Below are 15,941 nucleotides of genomic sequence, written 5' to 3'. Positions count from 1 at the left end.
ATGGTCTGCTTTCTGACTTCTTCGCATGTGGCAGTCCGTCCAGTACGTGTATACATCAAACACTTTGAAATTAAAGCGTTCGACCAACAGAAGGCCCACGTCACTGAAACGTCATATCATTGTTTACGGTTGCGTTCCCTCATCTCGGCTGGCATCAGAAGTTGTTTTGGGAGGGGACCCTTCCCCGTCCGTAGAGAGCTCGCCCGAGGTATCTCGGTCCTCTGATCGAACCCACCCCCACCCCCTAACCCCACCCCACTCCACCGGCGGATCCACTGGGATCCACCCGTCGCAACGACTTTTAAATTTATGGTTGTGGTATGTGCTGCCCTGTCTGTGGGAAAGTGCATATAACAAAATCCCTTGCTGCTGCTGCTGCTGCTAATGAATAGTTTAACGTTGCAGGTTTCCTATAAAGACTATTGTGGGAATTATCGAATATCTGACATCCAATGGCGATCCAGTGATTAATTAATCAGTGAGGTAATCTGGTAGACACACTTTTACACCTATTTCTCTCAAAGGGTCTAGTTAGATGTCTTAAAATGTTGGGTGTTGTGATGGAAATTTAATACCCAGTGCTCACTCAAGTGATAAGTGCATTAACTGTCGACTCTACTCGAGGTGGCTTCTCCAGGGGCAAGACCAACACACACACGCGTACGAGTGGTGCATTGTTTGGCGGCAACCGGATTCTAATTCAAACTGTTTTGTTATTTTGTGTTGCCCTACAAGAGTAGGGTTTTAAAAAAATAAGTCTATAGACTCATTGAGTTGTCCCTCTCCACGGAAATCTTTAGTAAAAGGCGAAAGATTTATTCTGTGCAGAGAAACCAGAGTTAATCTGCAAAATCCGCCTTTGGAAATCTTATAGAATGTGTGTTGTCAACAAAGGTGGTGTTTCACAGACTTCGCTATCCCGTCGCATTTTGTCCACCCACAGAAAACATTGACAAGATGGACGGGTCCCTACGTGGTTCCGTTTGCGCCACTTTGTGATGGTCTGCTTTCTGACTTCTTCGCATGTGGCAGTCCGTCCAGTACGTGTATACATCAAACACTTTGAAATTAAAGCGTTCGACCAACAGAAGGCCCACGTCACTGAAACGTCATATCATTGTTTACGGTTGCGTTCCCTCATCTCGGCTGGCATCAGAAGTTGTTTTGGGAGGGGACCCTTCCCCGTCCGTAGAGAGCTCGCCCGAGGTATCTCGGTCCTCTGATCGAACCCACCCCCACCCCCTAACCCCACCCCACTCCACCGGCGGATCCACTGGGATCCACCCGTCGCAACGACTTTTAAATTTATGGTTGTGGTATGTGCTGCCCTGTCTGTGGGAAAGTGCATATAACAAAATCCCTTGCTGCTGCTGCTGTTGCTAATGAATAGTTTAACGTTGCAGGTTTCCTATAAAGACTATTGTGGGAATTATCGAATATCTGACATCCAATGATTAATTAATCAGTGAGGTAATCTGGTAGACACACTGAGAGTAAACGTTTTCTCTTTTTTGAAAAAGCCTAAACGTTTCAAGTCCCTTACATCAATAAAATATAATGCTTAGTGCTTTAAATAAATGGCAGCACCTGTTCCCAACAACTTGCTGGTTCTAATAAACCAAATCAATTCCTATTGCCGATAATGTCAACGTTTACTAATAAAACTGATATAAGCAGCGTATTAACACACCCAGGAAGTATAACGATACAAAGTGTGGCACCTCACATCTCATCTACCTGCAAGAAATTGCGGGGTCACACACCATTTACGAGATATAATTAATGTTTTAATTAGCAACCGTAATTTTTACTGAAAATTGCAGTTCCATTTTTGTGGGTACCCCGCATTAGTTTTAAAATCTGGTATTTATTTATTGTGAATGGATAATAGTATTTGCACAAACAATCAATGTCACATATTACTACCAATCACACCAACAGCTGTTTTTATTCCGTAAATATTTGACGGTGCACCTCGAACTTTGACACGGAACTCTCTTCTTTGGTACCATGCAACCTATAATGTCATTGGAATTAGGGGTGGCCCAAGTCTCCATGTGGCCCAACTCTTGTTCGGCAAAGTATATGGGGCAGATAGACAGAACACGAAATCTATAACTTCAGGCATGTGTCCAGGATATATATTTAACTAGTATTTAACTAGTATTTAACGCGATATAAACCATTTTCTTTCTAGGTTTTAGTTAAAGTCATTATTGTATGTCAGTAAAGGCTAATCGTAGGCCCGCTGATTTGCTGCAAAACGCGATTGATCCTTATGAAATTGTATTAGATAAATCCCGTTTTTTTTAATCAAAACGCGATATACGCCAATTAAAAAAATCAATTTTACTGACAATGAAAAATGGATATATCGTGTTTTGCGCCTGAACTCTTCATATATATACATACCATTATGATTATATGTTTGTTTGGTTTTTTTGTTGGAGGAGGACGTCTCAACTGTGGCGAGCGACGTTTAGGCCTTATAGTTGGTTCGAAGGAAATGTTTTAACGACGCACTCAACACATTTTATTTACGGTTATATGGCGTCAGACATATGGCTAAGGACCACACAGATTTTGAGAGGAAACCCGCTGTCGCCACTACATGGGCTACTCTTTCCAATTAGCAGCAAGGGATCTTTTATTTGCGCTTACCATAGGCAGGATAGCACAAACCATGGCCTTTGTTGAACCAGTTATGGAACACTGGTCGGTGCAAGTGGTTTACACCTACCCATTGAGCCTTGCGGAGCACTCACTCGGGGTTTGGAGTCGGTATCTGGATTAAAAATCCCATGCCTCGACTGGGATCTGAACCCAGTACCTACCAGCCTGTAGACCGATGGCCTAACCACAACTCCAGTCTCATTAGAGATGGAGTCTGGACTCTTTTTAAGTTTTGTAAGCACGGGCCCTGATATCATCACTGTTTTATCGTTTCAAGAGTGCATGTCATCACAGTTGTATTTATTCCTATGAGCTCCGTCCTGTGCCAGAGGCGGATCTAGGGAGGGGGGCAGGAGCCCATCCCCCCCCCCCCCATGATTTTGTCAGTTATAATTTTATTATATATTAATTTTAATTTTTTACGATCCCCCTCCAAACCTCCCCCAAATTTCCCTTGGCATTCCACCTCATGTCACTGCCCCCTCCCCCCACCAAATGGATTTTCTGGATCCGCCACTGTGTTCTAGTTGTGAGATAGTAGTCTGTGAATGGCAGTACTCTTTGTAGCGTTCAAAATTAATTTTGTCCAGTAAAAGATCTTCTCAGGGGTGACTATCCTGTAGATGAGACACTAGATGGTGATTCATGGAATTAACTACTATTTTGTCAAATACCACTTTGACTCTGTACTGTGCAGAGATACGGTCTTGATTGTGAATAATGGTTTTGTCAATCAGATGTTTGTCACATTATGTTAGGTGCTAGTTTTTTTTTTATATATATGTTATTTGGTGGTGGGGGTAGGTGGGGGGGGGGGCTAAAGGTAACAAAATATAACTACATACATGTAATTCTTTTTCTTAGCTCTTTAATATATACATACAAAGACCACTTATGATAGTACATCACGCAAAATGTTAATAAATCATATTAATATCATATTATACAAAACTATTTGATACTACTGTACAGATCATATCTCTGGAACTGGAATAAATATGGATCCATGTCATTACATACACATTAATAATTTGTTCTTAACTTTTGCGTTTACTAAAAAAAAGTAGCAAACAAAAGATATAGAAGAATACATTGTATGTGCGCTTTTCATCAAAGAAACAAAATGAGGTTTTCAGTTGGAACAAAAATGTGGAATTGTGGAGAAACTTGAAATGCTTTTTTCTCTGAACTTCCAAGCGAGCAAAGTTGCGTACTGAGCATATATAATGTTGTTAACAAGGTGGTGAACAGATGGAATTTATTACAAAGATGTAAGAATGCCCACCAAAACCGTTAGAAATTTGAAATGCAATGTAACCAGAATTTTGATATCAATTCAGTGTTTTCAATAAACTCATATAGCCACTTTTTTGTGTATGTACTTTATGAACAAAAGCAATCGAAAAAAACACAATTCAAAACCTGGTATAACTATAACCCGAATTTCAGTTACACAATCTTTTACCCGATCTTTACTAGGAACCAACAGATGTCATTCAACAGCATATAACACTAGAAACAGTACGTAGAACAAATATCATTAAATATATATACTGGAATTTAAACTATTAAATAATCCATTCCAGAATCAAATTTGTGTTAATATAAAATACTGTATTAGAAAACAACAAAGATTACTTTAAAAATAAAATTATTATCAAAAATTGGACTTTGCATGTATATTAGTTTTAAAAAAACACTTGTTTGTGTTAATAATATATCCCAACTACACCAAGTCATAAACATGTAATAAAGCTTTACACTTGAGGTAAAAGTACAGCAAATTATACCGCATACATTACACGTTACAAACGTCACAAACGAGTTATATTAGTTGATACCGTAGATCCTGAAATTAATGCGACAATGATATAATGCAACAATGATATTAATGTGATAATGATATTAATGCAAAAAATTTGAGTAATGTAATTTGCATTAACAAACTGGCACATTTTTTTTTTTTAAAATAGACCTTGCTAAATTTTATAAAATACAATGCAGGGAGCGAGTACATAGTAAAGTCTAATAACCTGTGACTGTTACAGTGTCTTTCGCCACCGTCACAAGTTTACACGATCCACCATGCAGGAACTGATTTCAATACACTAATCTCACAGTCTACCGTTTCTTTGTTTTTATTGTTAACTGCATATACCACTTTGCAAACTCTTCTTTCATTTATTATGTGAAATCGTCGTTGATGGGTACACAAATATGTTTTGTTGTCGTTAGAGAGAGAGTTGATTTCATAATTTTTATATAAATGTTACAACAGTCATAGTTCAAGGAAGGCTACTCACAATAATTTCATGTCACATTTTGGTGTGACCCATTCATTTGCATTAAATCAGGAACATTATCTTGTTACAACAGTAATAGTTCAAGGAAGGCCACTCGTATTAATTTCATGTCACATTTTGGTCTGACCCATTCAGTTGCATTGAATCAGGACCGCGTTAATTTCGTGATCTACAGCATATGACGTGGAGCACAAATTGTCACTGGGGCTTTTCTAGACTTTAGTGTACTTTATCCGGAGATGCTCGGTGTAGGGTGTGTTCTCGGTTTCCATATACAGAACTTGTTCGAGAGTGTCGCCGTCCCGCTTGAATGTTCTTGACACCTGAAATGATTGGGTTATGTTATATTAAATATGTCTGTCTATCCATCCGGCCATTCTTCCAGAAACAGAGTGAAAGTGAGAAAGCATGAGAGAGAGAGAGAGAGAGAGAGAGAGAGAGAGAGAGAGAGAGAGAGAGAGAGAGAGAGAGAGAGAGAGAGAGAGAGAGAGAGAGAGAGAGAGAGAGAGAGCGAGGGAGGGAGGGAGGAAAAGTAAGAGACAGAGTGAGAGTTCACGTGGGAGATTTACTTTTAAACTTGTAATGGAGATGGAGAGAGTGATTATTTTCCATTGACATCAAACTACTGTAGAATACTTTATTTTCGCGACTTAATGAAAATGGGTTAATTCGCGAACATTTATTTTCGCGAATCTCCCAACCCCCATCAATAAAAAACCCGAAGTACAGATGCCAATAATTTTGTTTTAAAAACGGAACTTAGTTTTGCCGGTTGTTATGCTAATCTGTAGAACTAATCCTACATGTACACACGAGTGCTATACACATAAAACAATAGTTTTCCTGCTTTAACCAATCAAGACTTTATTGTTTACAAGTTAATAAGCTTACAGAAGGTGCTTAGCGCGTACAGTTTTTCTTAATCCTTATAACTGTTATAAAAACAAAAACCGAAAACAAACGAAACGAAATTTGAAGGCACAAGCTACTAGTACTTAGTAACTTAAGTTTGATTGAAACAATATTTATTGCCGTCAAAATGCTAGTTCAAAACGGTTTGTGATTGGCTAACAGGCCAAAAATAAAAATAAAATTGTGAAACATCTGAACATAGCCCAGTCCGGATTTTTTCACTTCCACTTTTTTAATATACTGTGATAATGCATGTTTACTTCCGTCGTTGAACACGTGTAGACTCTGTCCGAAGAACTGATCGCTAGCACATGCGAAGGAAAACAGCATAAAACTTTTTAGTGTTAGTATTGTTTTATTATCATGTATGTACTAACAATCATGTTCTTGATTTAAAGTTCTAAATAGCGTTTGTGTTTTGTGGTTTGTTCCGTGACAGGAGGGAGCACCGCTTTGTTACTACTAGCCTCGTACATCGGAAACTAATGTGGTATAGTTGAACGAGACTACATATTTTTTTATTTTTTTTGTCGGCCTTTATAAAAAAGTTTATTTTCGCGTGGAATATATTTTCACGAATTTCATTCACACGCGAAAAACGCGAAAATAAATTCCACGCGAAAATAAAGTATTATACAGTAACTAAAAATCGGCATCAAGATAATTTTTAACAGATCTAGATTCAAACCTTTAGCGTTTTGGGAGGTTTTGAGAAGGACATTCTTGCAACTGATTGTGATGTTGTTTCCATCTTCTGTCCAGTTACCTCCCCTTCTTCTATTTCACAAATTCCTGAAACAGATTAAAACAAGCATTCTGAAAGTACTGCTAAAGCAATACATGTCCCTTACCTGACCAAACAATTTTTTTTTATCTCCTAAATTCAAGACCCATAACTATGTCTATAATGGGTAAATTGCCATGAAATTTAAAATCTGTAACAATACCTGATAAAGGTATACACAAAAGTTCAGGTCAATATCTCACGGTCTTCTGGAAAGAAACATCCGGAAAACAGTATGTGTGACAAACGGACAGACAGACAGAAGTACGGAGATAAAACCTATAGTCCCGACTAATAATGTGTTTTAATGATATATAAAGTAGAAATGTTGTATGCATCACTAAAGACATATCTTCGTCTAAGAATAAAAATGTTCTAACATGTCATGTCTATGAAAATCAAGATCAAAGTGGCAGGACTGGATTTTGATGTAATTTTAAGAAATAAAAACTTATCCTGGCTTAGTTTCTCTGTATTAAACTTTTTAATGAAATAACAGAATTTTGGAGATATTTAAAAACTCATTGTGTCATTTGAAACAAAACGTGTTGATTAAACAACCGAAAGATGAACAAACATGTTCATGTATTATGTCTTAGTTACACAAAATAATACTTCCCGGCTTCTTTGTGTTATTCGATGCCATATAACCGTAAATAAAATGTGTTGAGTGCGTTGTTAAATAAAACATTTCTTCTTTGTTCTACAACCGGCCTCGGTGGTGCAGTCATTAAACTATCGGACTACAGGCTGGTAGGTACAGGGTTCGCAGCCTGGTACCAGCTCCAACCCAGAGCGAGTTCTTAAGGGCTCAATGGGTAGGTGTAAGACCACTACACCTTCTTCTCTCTCACTATCCAACTAACAACTAACCCACCGTCCTGGACAGATAGCTGAGGTGTGTGCCAGGGACAGTGTGCTTGAAGATAAGCACAAAAATAAGTTCATATGAAACGAATTTGTGTTAGAACAGAAAGTAAGGTGAAATGTTTTATTTAACAACACATTTTTGTTTATGGCTATATGGCATCAGATACATGTATGTGGTTAAGGACCACACAGTTAATAGGAGAGGAAATCCACTGCTGCCACTCTTATTTGATTAAGAGCAAGGGATCTTTTATACATACCATGTCACAGACAGTACATACCACAGCATTTGTTACTGGAGCATTGGCTGTTACAAAAAATAGCCCAGTGGGCCACTGACAGAGATTGATCCTAAACTGATTGCACAAAACGTAACCGACACCACTAGAGAACATTGATTTATTAATCATCACCTATTGGATGTCCAACATTTGGTAATTTTGACATTAGTCTTAGACAGGAAACCTGCTATATTTTTCCATTAGCAGCAACGGATCTTTTATATGCACCATCCCACAGACAGGATAGCACATATACATGTATGTACATGTACTTCAGCCATTGATATACCAGTCATGATGCACTGGCTGGAAAGTGAAATAGCCCAATGGGCTCACCAATGGTGATCGATCCCAGACCGACCAAACATCATACGAGTGCTTTACCACTGGGTTACAACCAGCCCGATCCCACAAAAGGTGACCTTTTGCCACTGGTCCCCTCCGACTGTTAACAACCCAGATTATGTATCTCAAAAAGGAAAAATGGAGGAGTGTATTCTTAATGCAGTTAGGTGTGGGATTCAACTCAGTCGGTTGAGTGCTTTCTTGAGGTGCTTGCGTTGCAGGATCGAACCACCTTGGTGGATCCATTCAACTGACTGGGTTTTTTCTCATTCCATCCAGTGCACCACAACTGGTCAAAGGCTGTCACAGTGGTATGTGCTTTCTTGTCTGTGGGAAAGTGCATATAAAAATTCCCTTGCTGCATTAGGAAAAATGTAGCGGGTTTCCTTTGATGACTACGAGTAAGAATGACCAAATGTTTGACATCCAACAGCCGATAATTAATTAATCAATGTGCTCTTGTGGTGTTGTTAAACAAAAGAAAACTTGAACTTTCTTGATGCAGTTTTACCCGTGTTTTGTGCGATCATCATAGCGACTTTGTTGGTGTCTGGTTTTATTCTTATGAAACCTGCCTCTCGATGAAGTGGTGCCTTGCTTTCACTCTTCCATGAACAGCAACTAAAAAGAAAAATGAAAGAAGGAAAATAATAAAAACAAACCATGGTGTTTAAAGGAATAATTAAAGATAGTTAAAAATCGGGATTTGTTAATGTGATTGAGCTACGTGTAGTTTACAGTGCTAGATTTTACACTAGTTGGGTGGCAATGAAAATTAGAATATGTTAACCATACATGTACGTTAGAGGTAAGGTTATGTACTCAAAGAAAAAACCCCAGTTAACTAAGGGCAACTGATTGTATAATGAAGCACACCCGAAATGCGTACTTTGATACTGAGTACGTGACATCTCACACCACCCCATACTTGTTGAGTGAAGTAAAGGTTTAAAATCTCACGTGAACTGTATATTGGGCTGGCCAACATGGAAGAATTCCACCTCCTCTCCATAAGTAAAATCCTTTATCGTCGGGTAGATGCCTTTCCCACCCTCCGAACGCCACTTGCCTAGCAACCAGGACAAGGGAGCAATCATTTCATGCATTTTAGGACCTGCTAAAAAAAAAAAATGTCATTCGCTTATATTTAACAGAAGTGTTAGATATATAAAAGTGTCTTATAAGTGAAGTATAAGTGAAATATAAATGATTCACCAATATTTAACAGAAACTGCTGTATAAGTTAAGTATAGGTGATTCACTAATATTTTACAAAACATGCTGTATAAGAGAAGTATAAGCGACTCACTGATATTTACAAACATTGCTGTATAAGTGAAGTATAAGTGATTCACTGATGTTTTACAAAAAACGCTGTATAAGTTAAATATAAGTGAAGTATAAGCAATTCACTGATATTTACAAATATTGTTGTATTAGTGAAGTATAAGTGATTCACTGATATTTTACAAAACACGCTGTATAAGTGAAATATAAGTGAAATATAAGTGAAGTATAAGCACTTTACCACTGGGCTGCATGCCATCTCAAATAATAGTTTTGGGGGTAAAAATTCAGTGTAAATAAAAAAATCTTTATACAAATTATCATCAAACTGCACACGTTAAATCTGCTTTTCTTATACATGTCTTAAGGCAGTTTATGTAACATATAAGATAATCAGAACGACAAAACCATAAAACATCACCAGGGCCGTATCTGCACAATGGTCTTGGGCCAAATAGTGTATGATTCCATGACTCTCTATTTAGTGTCTTGTCTATAAGAGTACAGCCACTGCCAAGGGAATCCTTTACTGGAGCTTGCATCCTTCTTGCATCGCCACAAAGACGACTGCCACTCCCAGACTAGTTTCCTAAAACAAGCGCAGTTCTATCTTTAGTCTCTCTATACTGTATTATCGATTATTTCAGAGACAGTGTAAGTGAAGGTGCATATCTTGTCTGTTCTAGCATTTCGTCTTCATGTCTTCATCCCTGTATTAATAAACGAGATTTAATCTGTACAATTTAACTGTAATTGTTAAAGACTTTTGTTCGTTTATACTAAATGTCTTCTTTTTTTCTTTTTTTTTAAAGTTATTTGAGTTGGTATGGGTTTAAAACTGAATATATGAATTTTAACCGTATTCATTATGAAGTTCAGTTCATCGGTTTCCTTTTGATGCCAACGGACTATATACGGTGAACATGCGGTTATTATTCAACAATACTTTCTTGTTTTGATTTTTGGCTGTGCAATTAAATTGAAGGGCCAGTAAGATTTTTCTTCAACTGGCCCTGCTGGCGACCATGGTTTTCATTTTAATTTTCAACCCTGAATGCATACATACCCATTGATCATGATGATCATAGAGCTTGGTGCATGTACAGACATTTCCTTTCGGTTTCCACGCTAATGCTTATCCATAGCTTCTGTACTCTGACTTCAGTGGACTTGGTTTGAGTTGGAGTTTTCCTTCTCCTAGGAGTTTCCGTACTAGGATTCTAAGGCTCTCCAGCCCAGTTTTGATTTTGGAGTTTGCTTCTCCTAGACAGTTGTCTTTCTTGGCTCACATCCTCTGTCTATCCTGTCCATATTAGTCTAGTCTCTACCCTTTGACCAATTCAGTTTGGGTGACCCTACCAGGAGCTGATGCTCCAGCTGGCAGAGCTCTCCTGAGTCATTCAGACATCCAAGCTACCTCACCACATCAAGGAATGGACCATGAGATAGATACATACCCCAGGGGTGGGAATTGGTGAACTGTAAAAAAGAGGAACCCTAGAGGGGTCCGGACTGCCATTTTTACTTCAGATATCCCACGCTGCATCACAACACTGGCTAAAGCTTACTCGCTACCTTTGCAAATAAAACCAAATAAGAAACACGGTCGCATTTAGATTCATAATGACGTCACAACGTAATTTGATGTGGAAAGTCATCATTTAGGACAGTTTTACGATATCGCAGCGCTAAAATAGCTCCAAAATCTGGGCCCAGAAGTTTACATGACGGATTTTTTTTTTTTTTCCTGTAGAAAGGATGATTAAAATGTGAGAAAATGCAATGTTCCACGAGAGGAAAACTGCGGATCCGAGGAGAATTCCCACCCCTGATACCCCTTTTCCCCTATGTGTCCGACCTACTGAGCACATACATGCATACTTCGTATACTCAAATTTAGATCATCTAACCACTACTTACCAATCGAAATAGGACGCTGGAACAACACCCCAGTAGAAGATCGAACGTGCACATTATGTAACAATAATGATATTGGAGACGAATTTCACTATTTATTTACATGTACTTATTTCACTAACTCCCGTAAACATTTGCTTAAGCCATATTATTATAATAAACCAAGTATGTTAAAATTTAAACAACTAATGATGAATAGCAAAATAGGTGTTCTCAAGAAATTATGTAAATTAATGAAAGAAATTGTTCATAAATGCAGTAAACCCTAAAAGAACACTGGCCTACAATTATGTACAATGTCTATCTCTACCCAAGTATACATATATACACATGTATGTGTGCGCGTCTCTGATTAGCACATTTTGGTAGTAAATACAATAATGTGACATTACATTACATTACTTTATTCTAATTGTATTTTATTATTGCCTTTATTATTCTATTGTATTTGTATTATACTACTGTCTCTATTACTGTATTGCATTTGTATTAATACCATTGTTCTACTGTCTCCTGTAAACCTATCTTGTCACTACCCCGGTAGTTTACATATCATGTTCCTCATATGCTGTTGTGTAACAGCCTGAGCGTAATAATGTTCTGTTCTGTTCCGTAAAGTATTTCTAAGCGCTGTGCTTGTAAGCAATTTAAAGTCCATTCTTCACACTCACTACACTTCAACCCCTGCAATTATGAAAACGTCCACAGCAAAAACCAAGCAGTGAATTTTTTTTTTAATATAGCCCACAGCAAAAAAAAGTGCCATGGAAAATTAAAACCTCCATGGCAATCTCCACGGCATCTCCGTGGGCAATTGCAGGGGTTGAGGGGTTGCACTTCACCTGCATGCATGGACCAAATGTTTTGTCCTTTACAGTGTTCGAGATTAAATTTTTTGGCCAGTATCCCACCTGAGAATTTAGTATTATATGGTATCCCGGTCGGATACTGGGTTCTTGAAGTCTGGTATCCAAAATTAATTTCTGGTATCCCCGGGATATCGGGATACCCTTAATCTCGAACACTGCTTTATAAGCAAGTTGTTGTTATATACAGGTTGCTCTTTAAATCTGTAGTTGTGTTGATACTAAGTGCTCCAACTGGCAGTACTTAATTAGCTAGTGGGAATTTCCCCATTAATTAGCTCAGTTGGTTCTATAAGGCATTGGACTTTGGTACCGAGTATGTGGTTCAAATCTACTTACCGGTAGTGGACGTTGCTTTTCTCTTAGAGATCTACATGTACTAACAATGCACCCACTCACCTACTCCACTCATAGCTCTGTGTTGGATCAAACTTGACACCACGCCTGGGTTCAAGAGATGTCTTAATTTCTGAAATACAAACAAACTATATATGGTCCATGCATGTTTATATATATATATATATATATATATATATATATATATATATATATATATATACACACACACACACACACACACACATACATGTACATGTATATATTTTATACATGTGTGCACATGCAATGTGTGTAGTATTTGTGTGTGTATGTGTGTGCATGTTTATGTTTATCATTTTGTATGTCTTTTTATCACCCATTAAAGGCTGGCACTATAATTTGTGATATCTCATGTGATATTATCCTAAGAGATATCGCTTCTTATTATCTTGATTGGTCAAATTTTAATCACAAATTTTAATCTGTTACGTTACTGTGTATGTTTCAGTGCTAAGCCTAAACCTATCATTAGTGACGTCACGCCACTGTCGTTCTGCTAGTTAACGAGTCTAAAGCTGCCAAATATAGTGACATTCAACCCATATTACTGACATTGTTTACAATTGTCGCAAATGAAAAGCCTCGGATTTCATACTTTTATTAACTCAGTCTCATGCTGATAAATTATGATATCACAAGACACTTGGGGAGTGTTTTCCCTAGCTTGTTTTAGCATGGCGCAGCACCATGCCTCAATAATCTAGCACCATCTTGCCTTAATCAGCACCATGCTGCCCTGAGATTAAACAAGCCTTTTTCAGTAATTAATTCTAAAATTGCCGTTATAAAACACCCAAAAAGGTATTATTAATTAATAAAATATGCCTTTTATATCTTTTGCCATTCATTTATTAAAGCAAGCACATAAATTACATCAATGTTTATTTCAATTAATTTTTGTGTATTTTTAATGAAAAACAAGTGCCCCGAAAATGGTGAAAATGCCCCCAAAGTGTTTGGTCTGCCATGCCTTGCCAAATTTCTAGGGAAATCACTAATCCTCTATATATATATATATATACACACATGGTTCGACATCGGAATTTATAAGCAAAGCATGTGGTAACCCATGTACAGGTGACTATAAATTACGGGATTTATATCACTGTTCTTGTGCTAATTCTTGTACATTTATGTGCCTCTTATAATTAAATAACACTCAAATGATACAAATTTATCTGGTGTAGTTTTCATTTAAATAAGATTTTATGGAGAAAGAAATACTATTCTCGACTTTCTTGACATGTGCATGTATTAACCTCCTAGTAACCTGAACGATCGTTCTTGACTTATTTAGATGCCTATATGCATGCATGTAATAATATCAAGCTGCTATATATTATGTACAAATATAGAATACTACATAGTGACTGTTATTCATCTGTGTACTTCCCTACTTACATCCTCTGCCACTAATAAAGCTGGTCTGACCCACGGCACTAACAAACAATGCCAGAAGTAACTACTGAACACTCTCCTAAGTGGTTAGACTAAGCCCACGGCTATAAAGCTGGTGGGAAATGGTAGGTGTGTGGAATGGACAGCCACAAGAGACAAGCGCATGTCATGGTTGGAGACAAGGAAAGGGATGTGAAGGTAGACAGTGAAAGATGTTGAAAGATAGGAGCTGCTGCCAGATTGGGAAGAAATAAGATGGAAATCAAAGAAGAGAAAGGGAAGGGGACAGTGGGATACAGCTCCCCAACAACAACAACAACATAGTGACTGTTTAAAAAAAATATCAAGTTTTATCATTTACAAACAGACAATATCTAATACATATATGTGTAGTATGCCTGTTCTAAAAAATAAATAAATGCCCAAATCCCCCACCCCAACCCCAGCTTTCATTTTAAAATATGTTTTAGTCCATCCATCTATAGTCTGTCCTATCCTCCTACAATATTTTTTAAAAATAATTTCACTTTGGTTTGACTAAGAAGAAAAGTAAAAGTGGTTTAGAAATAACCACCCCCACCCACCCACCCACCCCAAAAAAACAACCCTATTTTTGTGTGCAATTTAAAAAACAATCGGCTCAGATATAAATAACTTGTAGTAAATTACATAGTATGAAAAAAGACGTTCCCAATGGAACAGACTATAGTTATTAAAGGGACAGACTATAGTTATTAAAGGGACAGACCCTAGTTTCAACCCGTTGGTACAAACCTGTAACACATTTGGATAAAGTTACAATTGAGTGAAACATGAGTCTGTGACTTTGAAATGGTGAAATACCCTCTAAAAATAGACCACAACTTGACTCCACAACTGTTACTTCTCAGACACACGTGCGTTTTTAAAAATATAAGAAATACATTGTGATATTAAAAACACCAGGATGACCAAAAAATTTAAGAAAATTGATAATCTAAACCATAAAATCTAAGTAAAGTATGATTTCAGTTATCAAAAAACGGCTATAATAGTCAAAAATATGTCTTAGTGTTTAAAAACTAGGGTATGTCCCTTTAAATATTTAGTTAGGCTTCTGTTGTGTTAATTTCATAGAATGGTTTGACTTTGGCATATAGGTCATTACCATGGTGCAGCCAATCAGATGTCTTTAAACCGATTGTATGCACGTGTGATATCATAAAACATTATAAATACCAGTTTTTAAATCGAAATAAGGGATGACACGGAAACAGACACACGATGGCAAATAGGCCTACCCGACACGCACACACCCCATTTATATATTATTGTGAACGTGACTTCATTGAACACTGCTGTCTCATTGAACACTAAAAGTAAAATTGTAAAATGATAAACAAACTGACAACGTGCCCAAAGCAAATAAAATGTAATGTAACATGCCAAAATACAAACAAACATCACTAACCCCATGAAACAAGGTGCAATTTAAACAACTCACCGTGACAAACATAAAATTGATAAATGTTATCTTCGCTGATTACGGAACTTGCTTTCGCAGGTATGAGATGTCATTCGGAAGATCTCGGCTGATTTCACGGGATAATCCGTAATCGGCCGAAACATTCCGAAGTAGTTTGTTAGTCTCGTTAAGTGTGTGGGGGGGAGGGGCTCTTCCGGGGCCTAGTCTATTACTGCAATAGGGGTAAAAGATTACAAATGATTGCGGTCAATTTAATTAAACTAATACAATTTTAGCTACAGGTATGCGCATTAAACGATATAAATAATAATATTATTATTATTATACACCAGTAGTTATTTTCAAAGAACGGCAGTATTTTTTAAAATAACCGATTTGTTTCCCCAACCTTTACACCCAGCATGAAAAGCAAGTGAACCAGTATGAGAACTTTTGTCAGATTTATTTTGATTGGGTAAAATA

The 15,941-nt window shown here is 37.4% G+C and overlaps 1 protein-coding gene and 1 non-coding gene across 6 annotated transcripts; both read right to left on the bottom strand.

Annotated features, from left to right (window-relative positions):
* Window positions 1-725: 725 nt before the first annotated feature.
* Window positions 726-842, bottom strand: LOC121376050. Its single transcript, XR_005958391.1, has one exon. It is a non-coding gene; the product is annotated as a U5 spliceosomal RNA (small nuclear RNA).
* A 2,685-nt stretch (window positions 843-3,527) lies between these two features.
* LOC121372932 (peroxynitrite isomerase THAP4-like) lies at window positions 3,528-15,567 on the bottom strand. Of its 5 annotated transcripts, none has more exons than XM_041499375.1 (6): window positions 15,498-15,567; window positions 12,638-12,707; window positions 9,129-9,285; window positions 8,680-8,789; window positions 6,577-6,680; window positions 3,528-5,299 (listed from the first exon to the last, which is right to left on the bottom strand). In XM_041499375.1, the coding sequence occupies exons 1-6, from the start codon at window positions 15,507-15,509 to the stop codon at window positions 5,189-5,191; spliced, it is 564 nt and encodes a 187-aa protein (XP_041355309.1). In that variant the 5' UTR covers window positions 15,510-15,567; the 3' UTR covers window positions 3,528-5,188. The 5 variants fall into 5 exon arrangements, with proteins under 5 accessions (XP_041355309.1, XP_041355316.1, XP_041355323.1 ...); XM_041499382.1 differs by having other exon boundaries at window positions 9,129-9,282; window positions 15,498-15,524; XM_041499389.1 differs by lacking the exon at window positions 15,498-15,567 and adding an exon at window positions 15,465-15,484.
* Window positions 15,568-15,941: the final 374 nt, after the last annotated feature.

This window comes from Gigantopelta aegis, chromosome 1, assembly GCF_016097555.1.
Source record: "Gigantopelta aegis isolate Gae_Host chromosome 1, Gae_host_genome, whole genome shotgun sequence".
NCBI lineage: Eukaryota > Metazoa > Mollusca > Gastropoda > Neomphalida > Peltospiridae > Gigantopelta > Gigantopelta aegis.
This window is presented reverse-complemented; position numbering and strand designations above follow the sequence as displayed.